The sequence below is a fragment of the Crocodylus siamensis genome, chromosome 4 (assembly GCF_052110815.1).
Source record: "Crocodylus siamensis isolate JL-2025a chromosome 4, ASM5211081v1, whole genome shotgun sequence".
Classification (NCBI taxonomy): domain Eukaryota; kingdom Metazoa; phylum Chordata; order Crocodylia; family Crocodylidae; genus Crocodylus; species Crocodylus siamensis.
This window is the reverse complement of record NC_143398.1, coordinates 67,778,649-67,794,412: the sequence shown is the minus strand read 5'-3', so window position 1 is coordinate 67,794,412 and position 15,764 is coordinate 67,778,649. Positions and strand designations below refer to the sequence as shown.

General features: G+C 43.2%; 1 protein-coding gene and 1 long non-coding RNA gene across 2 annotated transcripts; one reads left to right on the top strand and one right to left on the bottom strand.

The window, feature by feature from the left end:
• Positions 1-6,370: 6,370 nt before the first annotated feature.
• Positions 6,371-14,577, bottom strand: YEATS4 (YEATS domain containing 4). Its single transcript, XM_090042510.1, has 7 exons — positions 14,446-14,577; positions 12,976-13,095; positions 11,895-11,961; positions 11,473-11,567; positions 8,821-8,913; positions 8,654-8,741; positions 6,371-6,879 (listed from the first exon to the last, which is right to left on the bottom strand). Exons 1-7 carry the CDS (start codon positions 14,494-14,496, stop codon positions 6,710-6,712), a joined length of 684 nt encoding a protein of 227 aa, XP_089898636.1. The 5' UTR covers positions 14,497-14,577; the 3' UTR covers positions 6,371-6,709.
• Positions 14,578-14,611: 34 nt separating this feature from the next.
• On the top strand, positions 14,612-15,485 carry LOC149865828 (uncharacterized). The gene is made up of 2 exons (XR_016441788.1): positions 14,612-14,710; positions 14,809-15,485. It is a non-coding gene; the product is annotated as an uncharacterized LOC149865828 (long non-coding RNA).
• The last annotated feature ends 279 nt before the right edge of the window (positions 15,486-15,764 follow it).

Sequence of the window (15,764 nt, the reverse complement as noted above, 5' to 3'; positions counted from 1 at the left end):
ATGCCATCTAATTTCTCATTTCTGCTGCCTTAAAAATTTTTAAGGTGGCACAAATGCAGACCTAACAGATATCCTGCCCATATGCTTTGTTGCACCAGGTGACAGGAAAATCTATGGCATAATTAAAGGTAGCCATAAACTCTGCTGCTTTATTGCAGTGGATGTCTATTACCTCATGGTGCTTTCCTTGCTGCTCCAGACCTGGGCCATGGGTCTGGGCAAAAGTGTTTCTTCACTTAGTCAGGTCCATAGGGCTGGCTGGAAAGGAGAAAACCTCCTTTTCCTCACTGCCCTAGATCCATGGTACAGATCTGGGGCAGGGAAAGTGGGGAGATCATGTTGCTCCTTGTCCCACATCATCAAAGTTGGGACAGGGGGATATGTGTATTTGGCCCAATGAAGTGAATCAGGTGTGCCATGACACATTACAGAACAGCTGAATCGCTGTATTTGGCAACATCTGTTTCTAGCCATAGAGAAATGTTATCGCTTATTTTGAGCACAGTGACTGTTCCTAATACAGCTGAACTCAAGCATTGCTTTATTTATGTGCAGAAGTATTTTCTGGTAAGGAAGAAAGAGACAAAACTGTGCAATATGAAAGCTTCTCATTCTAGGTCTCTTCAGAGTTAACAGCTGCTCAGAACAGATTCTTACCACAAGTATTTTTTCTTGTTTAGTGTTGATTGAGTGACCCACAGTAAAGACTGTGTTATATCCATTTTTTCTTATAAGAAAGCAGAAAGGAAATTTAAAAAGTAGAAAAACAAAGGGACAAGAAGTGCTGATCACCTTAGAAGTAAAAAAAAAAGAGAGATCAAGCTACAAGCCTCAGATTATGGGGATACTAACGCCTGCCTCCATGTTTAAGGCTTAGTTTTCTACTGGTGCAATAATTGTGGTATTAGTATAGGAGAGAAATACAATATTGTTCCAATTACATTGGGATCTTTTCCCCACCTCAACAAGAATGACCCTATACTTATAAAAGAGGCCAAATTATAATTGGAAGGCCATGGTACAAGCGCATGGAGCAGATGATCCACAATAGCATCCACAATGGCCCCACTCTTAAGGGTGCACAGAGAAGGTCCACAACAGCTGGGTCACCACCCTGCACAGTTACAAAGATCTCCCTGATCTGATTGCCCTGCTGGGGTGGTGGGGAAGGAGGGAACACAGAAGCAGGCATTAATACTCAGGAGGGTAATTGCTCAGAAACCCCAAACATTCTGTGTTGTGGCTTCCACAGCCCTGGCTCCAGTGCAGGAAGCAGGGAACAGGAAAGCTGTGGTTCCCCAGCTCTGGAACAGTGCATGTAGCAGTTCACCACAGAAGCCTAGAGCCAGGAAATAGCCCACAAGGTGAGGAAGCTGGAAACCCTTCAGAAGTTCTCTTGGAATCCAGCCTGTGTTTCACTGGAAGCTGGTCAACACTAATAGTGAAACAATCTGGATTCAACAACTGAGCATTTTCCAAGAAGAGTCAAAAAAATTCCAAACCCCATCTACTAGTTTCTTCCCTCAAAAATATTAGCAGCTTTTGGATTTTGAAACCAGGGCTCTTTAGATCCAGAGTTCTGGTGCTACCTAAGTTTGAATCTAAAACTATAGTTCGAACCTGGCCCTTTAATATGGCTCTGCCTTTGTTTAAGCCTATAGTTCATAGGTAACTAAAACTTCAGTAAGTACATAAGGCCAATTCCTCTCTAATGACAATTAAATATCAATGTGTTACAAATCATCAGTCATTAGCCATATTTTCTTGTTCTGATGAGATAAGTCAGTCACTCATGGAAAGTCATTCACTATTTCCTTACATACATTTTACATGTCAGAGACAAAAAAGAATGATTTTTGATACTTACTATGAAGAAGAATGCCCACAGTATATTGTGTTTAATGTTCATTTACTGTTTATTTTTCTACAGGAAAAACATCTGAGTGCTTGCTATAAATGAAACGTGATTACAAAAGGACTAAAATAAAGATTTTGTATGGTGCCCTTATATACATTCACTATTAAAAATTCTGCAAAATGGAATGACTAAGTAATCAACTACACCTTGTTAAGCCAAGAAAAGCTGAAGGGTATCCAATGTTTTGGGAGCATCAGAAGGCCCGACAGGTGCAAAGGAGGACATTTGGAGCTCCTAATTACTGTCATCATCTCTTTTGCTTTGTGGTGGCATGAATATCGCTGCAGCAAGGCAAGGTGTCCTGACAGAGATGCATCAAAATTGATATCACTTGGTATAAGAGGTGATGGCTAGATGCCTACACCTTATAGATTCATAGATTGTTAGGGCCTGGAAGGGATTTGTAGATCATAAGGTCCAGTACTCCGCACTAGGCAGGAGAAGACAATTGGGGTAAAGTGACCCCAGTGAGGTGACTGTCCAGTCTCCTTTTGAAGATTTCCAGGTTAAGTGACTGCATCACCAGTGGAGGGAGTTTATTCCACAGTCTGGACACCCTGACTGTGAAGGATTTTTTCCTGGAATTGAGCCTAAAGCAGCCTTCCGGGAGTTTGTATCCATTGCTCCTGGTCTTCCCCAGGGGCGCCCTGGTGAACAGCTGTTCACTGAGTTCTTGATGTACTCCCCTGATGTAGCAGTAAGCCGCTACCAAGTCCCCTCTCAGCCTTCTCTTCTGTAGGCTGAAGAGGCCCAAGTCCCTCAGCCTCTCCTCCTCTGGCTTGTCTTGCAAGTCCCTGATCATACAGGTGACTCTTCTCTGGACTCTCTCAAGATTTTCCACATCCTTGTTGCAGTGTAGCGCCCAGAACTGGACGCAGTACTCCAACTGTGGTCTCACCAGTGCCAAGTACAGTAGGAGTATTACTTCCTTAGTTTTGCATGAGATGCAACAGTTAATGCATGCCAGTGTATTGTCTGCCCTGTTGGCCACAGCATCGCACTGCCGGCTCATGTTCATGAGATGGTTGATCCTACTCCTAGGTTCCCTTTGGCCACGGTGCAAGTCAAATTGTTGCCACCAAGCCTATAGGTATGTTGTGGATTGTTTGCCCCCAGATGGAGCACCTTACACTTCTGAGTGTTGAACTTCATCTGGTTCTAGTCTGCCCAACTCTCCAGTCTGATCAGGTCCACCTATATCTGCAACCTATCTTCTGACATGACCACACTGCTTCATAACTTGGTGTCATCTGCAAACATGGCCAGCGAGCTTTTCACCCCCACATCCAATCATTGATAAAGATGTTGAAAACTACTGGTCTAAGCATGAACCCCTGAGGGACACCACTGGCCACTTCTCACCAGGACAACACAGATCTGTTCATGAAAACTGTCTGGGTCCTACCATGCAACCACTGAACTGTTGGGCAGTTAAACCCACAATCTTCCTATTTTTCCACAAGGATATCATGGGATACTAGATCAAAAGACTTTTGGAAGCCTAGGTTTATAACGTCAACCTTCTCTTCTATATCCAGGTGGCGAGAGACTTGTTCATAGAAAGAGATGAGATTGGTAAAACAAGACCTACCTGTGACAAAGCTATGCTGGCTGTTGTTCAGAATCTTACCCTCGACGAGCATATCACACATAAATTCTTTAATGAGTTTTTCCAGGATCTTCCCTGGGATGGAGGTTAGGCTGATTGGCCTATAGTTGTCCAGGTCCTCCCTCTTCCCGTTCTTGAAGACGGGCACAATGTTGGCCCTCTTCCAACCCTCAGGGATCTCCCCTGTGTGCAACAGTTTCTGAAAGAGTTTTCCCAGGGGTTCCAGAATAACCTCAGCCAGCTTGGGTGAAGTCCACCTGGTCCTGCTGACTTATAAATGTCTAGCTTTGCTAGTTGGTTTTGTACCAGCTCAGAATCCACAGTGGGAAGGCTATCATTCCCACCATACCCCCTGTGATCCTTATCTTGCTTGTCTTTCCCCTTGGTCCAGTGAAATATTAAAGCAAAGTGGGCATTCAGGAGTTCAGTTTTTTCCTGAGTGTCTGTTACCAGTTGTCTTGAGGGCTCACATTTGTATTAGTTTCCCTTCTGCTCCCTACATACCTAAAGGACTTCTTATTGTCCTTGATTCCCTCAGCTAACTTAAAGTCAGTCGCCACCTTAGCTTTCCTAATCATTTCCCTACAAGTGCGGATCACTGTTGCATAGTTTTCCTTGAGGACTGTCCCTAGCTTCCACTGTGTGTATGCCTCTTTTCTTTTTCAAGAGGACCGTGATGTCCCTATTGAGCCAGGAGGGCTTGCCAGCCCTTCTGCTACCTTTCCTCTTCATGGGAATGGTTTTCTTTTGTGCTTCAAGGATCGTGTCCTTGAGGAATGACCACTTTTTGTATACCCCATTCATGCACCCTTGAAACTGTTTACAACATTCCTGCATTCCAGAGGTATCTTCTGCTGGCACATCATCCTCTGTGATGAATCCAGGACAGCATTATTCATTAGCAATCATTTTTGGTGAACCAAATTCCAAGTTCTCATGGCAATCCAGCTCAAAAAGCACACATCAGTAAACATCTCCCCAAATGTGGAAACCTTGACTGTAGTTTTGTGCCAATGGGGGATTGAATTTTCGTTTCCCCCCTAGCTTACTCCTCAGCCTTCTGGCTAGGAGTGAGCCTAAGAAGCATTTGAACCCCCAGGGCATCCATCCTTGTTGCTTGTACGTAGGATGCCATGGATCTGGGGAGCATCCAAAGCCTGAGACTGGTGGGTTTGGGTGGGAGGATACTTGCCTGGTGGTAGAGCCACACACACAAACTTGAATGACTGATCTCTCTGCTCAGTCAAAATTTGGAACTTGACTACTTGGACTTTGCCCAATAGAATTTGGAACTGATTTGGCCTTTGAAATAAAATTGAAAAAAAAAAAGGTTCTCTCAGGGTGAGGCTCATCCCTTGTATTCTAGGTGTGCTGACCACTGCTATTTTCCCAAATGCAAAAAATTCAACTGCATAATTTGTGGTAGTGGGGGACTGCGTTCATGCCTTCCTCTGGCTTGCATTGTGCAAAGACAGACTCAACAAGTTCCGACCTTGCCGATCTTCAATACTGTTGATACTCACCTCGTCACTTTGCATCAGCACTCCATGATGCCAGAGGCGTAACAGGTCTGCCAAGATCCAGGGCAGAGATGCCATCTGGCTACTATCAGGCTGCCAACAAGATTATGCAGCTGTGGAGGCAGCTATTTTACTACCATTTACTGCCTCAATGCCCCTGCTCTAGGCCCACTGCTGCAATGTACCAGGCAGCAAGCACCTATCGCTCTGCTTTGGGACACTGCACTTTGCCATCCTTGTGCAGTGAACTTGAGGCCATCCCTGCCTGGCCTCCCCACCTCATTTCCCCCAATCCAAGTAGCACATGGCCAGGTATTCAAGAAGAGGCTGCACAGCCGCTGGTCAGGGATGATCTAGGCCCAGCAATGCTTATGTTCTACTATGACATCTCCTATGCTTCTGGGCTTTGCTGGTTGCTACCTCCACCCCCACCTTTTCTGCTATGTCAGCGTGTTTTTAAGCCTTGCCCAGAGGTATTGGGTATTGGCTATAGCCAAGGTTGTAGACTTTAACTGAGGTGTGTCAATGCTCCTGCTGGACCAAAGCCAGAGGTTCTGGCTAAAGGGTCTTGTCCCTTCTATCAGGGTCAAACTGATCACCATATTTGGGGTCAGGAAGGAATTTTACCCCACGGTCAGATTGGTAGAGACTTGGGTTTTTTTCCTTCTTCTGTAGCAGGGGGATGGCCCTCTATCTGGGATCTCTTGAGCATATATTGATATTTCATAGAAGCAGAACATCAGCTGCTGCAATTCCCCTGCTTGATCTGTGACCAGTTAGGGTGTTAGGTCTGTGTTGTCAGGGATGACAGTAGTATTATGTAGAGCTTAGATTATAGTTGTCTGGGATGGTTTGGATAGGGATGATCTTGCCTGAAGCAGGGGGCTGAACTAGTTGACCTCTAGAGGTCCCGTCCAGTTCTACTTCTTCATGATTTTATTGTGTTTAACACCTGCAAAACACAAATTACAGCAAACTGACTTATAAATGTACAGAAAAACCTCATATCTCTAAATAAGAAGTAGATGTGGGACTGCTGTGCCATTTGTAAAATAGAAAAGCTAGTTCAAAGAATGTCATCTTCCTGAGTCTTTAGGGTCCGCCTTTTCCCTATAGCAATACCAAACAAAGAAGTGCTAGAATCTATGACTGACATACTTAAGCCACATGCATACCAAAGATTCTAACTGCTGTTTTTGAGTCAAAAGATGCTACTCTTGTGAGGCCAACAATAGGGCAAAACGATTTTAAATTCCTTAAAAGTAAACACGCTGTTTGTATATCTAAGTATGTGTCTTCAATCATATATGGAAAAAAAACCACTCCAGTTTGATAATTTAATGTTACTGTAAAAAGAAAAAAAACCACAATAAGCTATCAAGTCTTACTATAAAGTTACCATACTGAATTTAAACATTTTTTTAAAAGTTTCATCTCAGAAACTTGCTTTAAAATATTGCAAAATATCCACAGCATTTTAAGCTAAAAAAGTGTAATTTTATTTGCTCATGTATAAAGCTAAATCCCACATTTTTCAAATGAAATTCATTAATGAAACTGTATGTAGTTCCCTCCACAAAAGAGGGAGAGAAAGTGTTAATGTGATTCCAGAATCAAAGTTCCTTAAATTTCAGTGTAATGTCTTTATCAAGTTGATGCTTGTTAGATATCTTTAGACTGATCATCTTCTTCAAGTTTCCTAATTTCGTTCTTCAAACAGTTGATAGTTTCACGGCTTGCTTTTAATCTCTCTTTAAGCTCAGCTATTTCAAAACTGGTTTTCTTTTTGGCAGCTTCCAGCTTTTCTCTGGTTTTAACTTCAAGATCTGCAACTGGGATGGTGACAAAGGAAAATTCTCGTAGTATACTGTAAAACTGATATTACACAGAATATTTAAAAATTCACAAAGGTAACAAAGCCAATTCTCGCCTGGAAGACTGGGTATAAGCACAGAATTCTCAGATCCCATTTCAAGTTCACAGGGGTAGATGCCAAAATAATTTGACTTGTACACTGAACAGATTTGCTCTGCCAGTTTTAAAGAACTGTATTTCACGAATACCTTTTCAGAGTAAAAACAATATATGGAGATACAGCTAAATAAATCAAGGTGATACCGATAAGAAAGTGGAAACTCTGGAGGTACTGAAGGCTGATGCTTCAACACTTATATTCTTTGGGTGTAAGCAATCCCTGTTCACAGTAATTATTGTACATATTTTGGAGCCCTGTGGCACAGAAGCAGACTTTACAAGTATCCTACTGAAACCTGATGAAGGGGCTTGACTCATCTTTTCCGCTTATGTGCAAGATTGTAAGAAAAACACAAACGTCCCCCACTCTTCCTCTTTTTATGCTGGTAGCGGCAACAGAAATATGTACAGATAACATGCATTCTGTACCACTGTACAAGCATGCTACTCCCACCAATGTATCCATTTGTGTTAACATTAAAATTAAGAGTCCATACTCCAAAGGAACTTCTACTTGGTATTTAGTTTCATGGGTATATTTGTGGGTGAGCACAATGAGACCCTGTAGGCCAGATCTTTGATACCCCTGATCATAGCAAAACCTCTATAAAATTGTAGTAATTTATACCTATGTCTACCAGAAGTATATAGCCATCTCAACTCCATAATTTACTTAAATGTTGCGTATTTAAAAAAAAAAAACAAAGAAAAAACAACGATCCAACTAAATTAAAAACTGCAAAATAGAAAAATAGCATCATGATAGGCCAGGGAGGGTGTCTTTTTTGGTATGTCAGCAGCAGGGCTTTGTCTACACCTGCACAGGGGTCAGGCACTTTTCCATGCCTTCTGGACAGAGAGAAGAGGTGTGGGGATGCAAGCACAGCTGGAAGCTGCCTGGCTCTGGTACATCTTCTAGCTGCTCTGTCCTGACATAGACGTGGTCACAAGTGTAGGCAAAGCCACCTGGATCCACAGGTCAAAGCTGGCCCACAGGCCATAAGTTACTGACCCCAAGTGAAGAAAATAAAAAGAGAGAGGATTTAAAATCTAAGAGACAGGACACTACCATTCAAACTCATTAAAAAGTATCTTCATTTTGATTTCCTTCATTTCAGGGTTGTTACAAAGAAAACAAAGAACTGCAAGATGGGAAAGCAATTCATACAAAGGCTCTGTCTCATGGATTTCCATGTTTTAAAGTGTTATTGCTGTGTAAGGTAAAACAAAGTTATCTGTTTAAGATAAACAGTTAATCTCTCACATCAGTTGAGCCAAATTAATCCTTTATGTATTCCTCGACTCCAATTAAGTAACACCAGGGATACATATTTGCATAAATCTTCAGAGTAAATTTGTTAGAAGTAAACAATTAAACACCGCCCCCCCAATCCAAAACCCTAAAGAACTTAAAATACATACAATATACCTACACGTTAATAGACTGGACTACAAGTGTACAAGGACCCTTCTCAAAAGATACACATAGATCTCTATATAGAATTCCACTTAGGAGCAGTAGACCAAGATAAATTTACTGTGTGCATTCTTAAGGAATGTTAAAAACAAGAATTATAAAAGTTCTGAAAAAAAATCACATACGTAATCTTGGAATTGTTATCTGGCACTTACACTCAGTCTCATGTTTATAAGCTCCTAGGGTCAGCTGACGAGAAGTTGTCAACAGCTGCTGCATCATAGCAGTAGGATCTTGAAATATCTAAGGAAGAAAGAGACACCTCTTAGTCTTACTCTAAAACAAAATTTAAAAAAAAATGTAAAGGTGATTTTTTTCTTACCATTTCATCATAAAATTCAGAAACCACAGTCTTCTTCCCCAGTATTGCATTGGTATCAGACTGAAATAGCTTCAGCAAATGATACAAAGTTACCTGCACAAAGAAAATTTATTAACTTTAACAGACTTAAGAGCAGTTCAAGAAAAATCAATCAAAGGTTATCATCAACAATGGAATTAATTGTCACTAGCTCTTCTTGTTGCATAAGTGTGTAGATTTTTTTAAAGTTATGAGAATACAACATTAATCCTACTTTGAACTTTAACCAGAGTAAGCCACTAAATACTGAATTCAGTTAATCTACTGAACTAAGTTACCCCGAGATCAAATCTCACTCAACAGGCAAAGTGCCCTAAAAAGTAAAACAACACACTTAATGCTGTTCTAATTGCTACCTCCTTTTAAAAATTAGTCAAACAGATAAAGGACCAGAAAGACCATATAGCTCATGCAGAACATGACCCCTGCAACAAAAATGCTTCCTAATAGGATCAGCTTCCTAAAGGGTTAGATCAGTAGTTCTCAAGCTGTTTTGAGTTGTGTATCCCTGCTGCATACTCCACAAGCTTTGAATAATAAAACAGAATACTGGTGCTTTCTACCCACATCATGTGATCTGATTAGAACAGTCCTGACCATGTCCTGCTCACCCTCTTTCAACAGCATGCTCCAAACCTGGAAATGTGTGGCTGTCCACAGTAGCTTCTCTTTAGCACACTAAAGATAGAGGTCTTGGCAACCACCTCATGGGCACGTTTTTGTGTTTTCCCCAATCAGACTGAGCCAAGTAGACAGGGCATGACGAAGAACATCCTGGCTGGAGCATACTACCAGTGCAGTGTAAACATGCCTGTTATGTCATAAGGGATACCGTACAGTTTTTCTTTTTTCATCTTTTTCTTTTCCCCTTCCCCTTCTTTCCTATTCCTTCCTCTCAAACCTACATAATTCTGCTTCTCAGCTGGCAATCAACTAGATCATCCCCTCTCATGGTAAGAGGGGAGTGGGGGTGACCTTTCTAAGGAGTTGCTGCATGTGATGCCCATTCTTGTTGCTTTGGCATCTGCCGATATGGGCTGGGACAGCTGCCATATGGAGCAAGGGTCCAGTAACAGGTGCCACCAGTAGTGTAGATCCTAAAGCACTGCTATGTGCGGCACGAATCCTGGGCTCTGTGCATGTGGCCAGTTTGGCAGCATTTGGGTCAACATAACAAGACTTTTAACACCCCTGATTAAAGTAAGCTGACGCTATTGCTCACAATTATATCTTTGACCACACTAAAGCGTTCCTTTCTTTAAACATCCTTCAAAAAAAAGTGCGAAGCTATTGTAACCCTTCTTGAAACAGTGCTGGTATAAGAACAATTTGGCAGAAAATTGGCTATAAATAAGTCTGGGCTACAAATTCAAAGACAATTTCTAACCATTAAAAGAGTAAGATTCTGGAACAGCCTTCCAGTAGGAGTAGTGTGGGCAAAACGTAACTAGTTTTCTCACTATTTGATAAATTTAAGGCTGTAGTTATTTGCATTGGCAGCCTACAATAACAATGAACTAGGCTTGATTCTAGAAGGTCTCTCTAACCTGAAGCTACGTTAAGAGTTGTCTGGTCAAAGAATGATCAAACTGAGATCATTCAGTCCTGGCCTTTTGTCCAAAATGCATATCAATTTTAAAACATATTTCAACAAGTAAGCATCTTTACCACATTCTATTCGCAAAAAAAGTTTTTTTTTAAACTACCTGTAACCCGTCAGAGATGTACCTGAATGGTCAGGAATGCATCCCTAAACTAATCATGGTAGATGCCACAGAAAGTATAGCAGGGGATAGATCACTCTAGATCAGTGGTTCACAACCTTATTATACTCAAGGTCCCCCTCAAAGCTTTCACACTTCTTTGACTATGGAAAAATAGAGCAATTCTTCCGTTGCAAGGAATTCAAAGAGACTGGAATTGATCAGAATGTTTTTAATGTTATGGATTCCTATTTGAAACCTCTGGGTTTATCCCATGAATCGTGTCTGCACACAACAGTTCTAACGCTGCATGGCACTCCATGGAACTCTTAAAATGGTCTTAAGTCTTAAGGCACCCAGAGTGGAGCAGCACCACAGTTAAGAATTGCTGCTCTAGATGCATCCTTTTCATATGCTCTCCCTATAGGATCCATTACTACCACTGTCATCCAATAGTGATTGTGGTGCACCAATGTGAACAAATTGCCCAAACAGATCATTTAATAGTGATCTAAAAATTAATCCATGCAGCAACCCCCCAAAGCAGTCAAATGGTTATGAAATTTAGATATTAGTCTATAAATACTGTAATCCTAAAATGTCACACAGAAGATTACCACTGTCAGAGACAACTGAGCTAGATGGATCAATGGTTTGATCTAGTATGACATTCTTGGGTTGCTCTTTTTCCAGCTACATTTAGCACATGGTAACTCCAAGATGTGTTGAAAGTCAAGGATAGCAATAAAAGAGTGAAGCTATAGAGATTTCATAACAAATATAAGTTTTTTGATCAGCTGTCCCCTACACCAGAAGTATTATAAATATAAATCAAGCAAGAAAAAAGAAAAATAAAGTTTAAGAAAAGCCAAATATATATGTATATACACACACACACACTCATACTTACAGGCCTTTCATTGGGATCAATAAAAAATATCTTAATGATGATTTCAAATTCCCCCCAACCTGTTTCAGTAATTTCATATGGCGGTTTGGTAACAACTGCAATGGAAAAACAATATCATGAATACAACTGACTTTGGGCTCTCACAGTAAGTATACCACGAAAATCAACTAGTGAAGATGTATTGTAAACTGACAGAGGGTTTTTTTCCTACCATAATTGTTATACCACCTCCCCCAGCTAAATAAATAGAGCTGAAAGAACTCTTTTCTATTAACATAGCAAACCCCTTGGTGTGAACACAGCTATCATAAATACCCCTAGCTGAAATAGTTATGCTGGCAAAATTTTGTAGTGCAGACCTGGACTTAGATTCCACATAACTAATGGAAACATCCTAAGTAAACAGAGGGCAAAAAACTTACCTCTTAAAGGATTCCCATAGCTTTCATGTAACTTGAATTGAATTTTCTTCACATAAGCAGACATATCCTAAAATGGAAAATGCAGTCAATGATTTTCAACTGTTTACATAGCACACTGGGAAGACCCCTTTTCCTCAATGTTGCTCCTACATCACAACATGGAGACGAGTAGCCTAATGGGGCCAAACCCCCACATTGAATCTTCCAACGTTTTCCCTTATGAAGACCCCAGACAATTTTTTTTTGTTAGAAGAGGGCTCTGCAATTTCAATGCAACCAAAGATCACACAATGCACAGGCCATACACTGCAGGGGTGGCCCATCTGAGATCCTCTACACCTGCCGGCACCCGCAGGTCTTACATTAATTGCTTGTGGGCCACCAGTTGGTGAACCCTGTTCTTATAATTCTCTAAGGATGTTCTAGTTCCTTTTTACTGTAGTCTACATATTTTCTTAGCAAACAAACTTCTACCATTATCTTCCTTAATCCCAGGTTATTTCTTAGAGCTTGGGTAAAACAAACAAAACCTTGGATACATTTACATCCACAGCTCTTTTCCTACAACAGAACCCTTTCTTACCAAAGTTAAACCGCTTCTACAGAGTGAAACAAGGTTTCTATTGTTTCCCAGAGCCAGCAGGTGTGTATAGCTACTCCTGTACCTCCAGGCAATTTCTGCAGCTCCTTCAGAAGCTGCAAGATGGGCCATCAGGTGTTCACTTATTTCAGAAGTGGCTTTCAGAAGGGCAAGTATTCATAAGGTCTAATCTTAGGATATTTTCTAGGTGGGCATCTCTATTAGGTAGCACTAAAATGAAGCTGTTAGAATTCTGTCCACATTCTCCTCTTACACAATCATAATTTGAGAACCTCTCTCTGTTGACATTTGATAACATTTATTATATTTACTCATGTAAGGCCTGCACCTTGCAAACATGGAGGTGCTTAACTTACACGTCAGTGCATCTCAGTGTGCTTAAAATTCAGTACGACTAAGTGTTTGTAGTTTAACAAAAGCAAGTCACAATTTAAGGCAAATAGCATAAATCAAGTCTCACTATTTCAATATTTTTTCTACCTCATTTCTGTAAGGCTTCACGTAAACTGTCCACTGATGAGTATGACCATCTTCCTCTCTTTTCTTTCCAAAGTATCGCGCAACATTTCCATATACTATAGGTTTCACAATAGTAACACCCTTAAAGATAAAACAAGATCAGAGTTCACATAACCAAAGACAAAAACAAGTGGTGTTGAGAAGCCCCAAAATTTAACAACTGCTGTTCTTAGTTCCATTGAAACAATTCTAAACATTTGCACGGGTTCCAATTTTAAAATAGATATTATTTAACTTACAGCCATTAAAACTTTGAGGCAAATAAATTAGAATTTTGTAGACCAGCTAATGGTACTTGTTAAAAAAAGATGAGAAATGTTTGCCTTTCACATCCCACTTTGCAGTCTGCTGGCCCAGACTCCAGGTACAGGCATTACAGTTACCCTGGTATAAAGTGTTTCTCTAGAACATGGGCCTGTCCACACCCAAACCAGAAGCCAATGAACGGCACTTATGACATTTATAAAGTGAAACTGTTTCGACTTTCTCATGTCAGTTTTGACTTTACGACGCTTGATCTGATGCGATGCCATATCAGTGAACAAGTTTGCTGCGTCACCCATCTCCCTGGAGAACATCTGTCCAAACTTCCTTAGACACTTTAAGAAATCAGAAAAAACTCCAGAAAAACCTGCAGCCAAGACTCCTGAGAAGACTCTAGCCAAGAACCCTTCAAAAAGTCCAGCAAAGTCACCTCAAAGAAGTCCTTCCAAATCAATATGATTTCTATTTACAATATAAAGAGATGAGTAACATAGCTACATTAATGCATGATTGATTGAGTACAAAATTCTGGGGTGTTTTTGGTGAAAATAAGGAATTGGGCCTTGGTTCAGGAACCAATCCCTCATTTATAACATTGTTCCTATGGGAAAATTGGTTCTGAGTTATAATGTTTTGACTTAAGACATGGTTTTCAGGAACCAATTGTGTTGCAAGTCCAAGGACTGCCTGTATTCTGTTCAGGTTTGCAGCTGATCCTGATCAGCCTCATGCAAGAGCTACACCTTGGGCTGGAAACAGGTGTCACCAAGTGTGGCAGATAAGCAGTGCTGGGAGGCTGTGTTCTGCATGGCTCATCTGCTTCACTGGGCAAAACCCACGTGGCCTGTAGCGCTGCAGCATGAATAACCAGGGTGTGCTCTGCTGGGGCTCGAGGGGCGCGATCCGGCACCCCGGCCACCTCTCTCTCCTCTCGCAGACTGCGCTGGGGAATCGCGGGGCACATGGCAGTAAAGCCAGGACTGCCTCCACTAACGGACCTAGGGGTTGGTCTGAGCGGGAAAAGCGCGGGGCTCCCTGCTCAGGGAGACCCGCCTGGGGCACAGCCCTGAATGCGAGGAGCCCTGAGTTTTCGGCTCGTCTTCAAGCTGGGAAGGCCCGGCCCGCCGGCTCCTGCCTGCGGGAGCAGCGAGACCCGCCCCCCGGCACCTTTACTCTGCCGCCGGAGTCAGGCCCGAACTCAGCCATTCTCTTGAACATATTGCTCCGCCGAGGGTCCCGCCCGCGCTCAGCCCCCCGCTCCGCGCCAGCAGAGCCACGCGCAGCTCGGGGGGGCCGGGGCGTCAGCGGGAGCCCTCACTTCCGGGCGGCGTGATGACGCACTACCCCCGCCTCCTGCCATTGCGGGGCAAACGAGCGGGTCCTTGCGGAAAGGGCTGGGACACCCCGAGGCTACTGTGGAGGTTGGAGCAGGGTAAGCGGGGGGGGCCTGGAGAGTGGCGTTCTCGTGGGGAGGGTCTGATGACGCGTTTAACGGTCGGTGCCCGCGTGGGCTCTGGGGTTGGTCTCTAGAACCGTCTGCAGTTGCCAGTGATTGCCCAGGATCGGATGTGGCGGGCTGTTTTGGGGCCAAGCCCCTGCTCAGCCCCGAGGCGTGAGTGTCTTGCTAAGGCCTCCCCGGCCTAGTTTTGGGTCCCACTGAGCCCGGGGGCTGCAGCCGGCGCCTGCTTCTCGGTTCGCTTCACACAGCGCGAGGATGCGACTGCGAGCACCGGAGGGCGCGGGCTGAGGAGGGAAGATTTCATCACAAATAGCTTTACTCATGGAAGTGTGGTGCCTCGTCACACTGCCGGCAGGCTGACCTGAAGCAGGAGCTGAGACAGCAGGGATTATGGAGCAAAATCCGCTTCCCGTCACCCGGACCCACACACCTCCCCCACCGCGGACTCTCCCGAGGAAGGCAGGGCCGGCGCGGATCTGAAGCGTGGTTTTTGCTTGTCCACTGCCAGCCCCTCAGGCCTGTGTGCTGTGTCCGTTGCGCTGAATAGAAAACTGAGTTTGGGGTGGGATTACCAGGCAAAACCGATCTCCGGTTACCCCCAGTCACCTACCGCCAGGGGACTCTCCCAAAGAAGTACAGGCAGGGTGCTACTGAACCCCAAGCTCGGTTTTTGCGTGCCAGCCTGCCAACCAAGAGCCCTGGGTCCTGTGTACGTTGTACCAAATAAAAAGCTGAGTTTGGGCTGTGATTACCGGACGGAAACCTCATTTCCTTAGCATGGCTTCTCACTCCCAGGTGCCCCTCACTCCCAATCCACAGGCCCCTCACTGCCCCCGCCCCTGCCCCACCCAGCAGTGCTTGGGTCCCGGCTGCCACATGTAGGAAGCTGTAGTTGTTGCAGCAAAGCAAAGCACAGAGCCCACTCCCCTACTCCTCACCCCTTCCCCCTGACGATGCTGAAGTTTGTTCCTTATTCATAGTTCCTTATTTCCAGTTCCTTTTTCAAAGCTAATCTAGACCGAAGAAA

What these genes read in the sequence shown, in the direction of transcription:
- YEATS4 (XM_090042510.1), bottom strand. Translation starts at nt 14,496, where the DNA reads ATGTTCAAGAGAATGGCTGAGTTCGGGCCTGACTCCGGCGGCAGAGTA. An exon ending in TGAAGCCTTACAGAAATGAG is followed by an intron (nt 11,962 to 12,975) that starts GTAGAAAAAATA and finishes TTTCCATTTTAG; the next exon opens with GATATGTCTGCTTATGTGAA. An exon ending in CTGAATTTTATGATGAAATG is followed by an intron (nt 8,742 to 8,820) that starts GTAAGAAAAAAA and finishes TTTCTTCCTTAG; the next exon opens with ATATTTCAAGATCCTACTGC.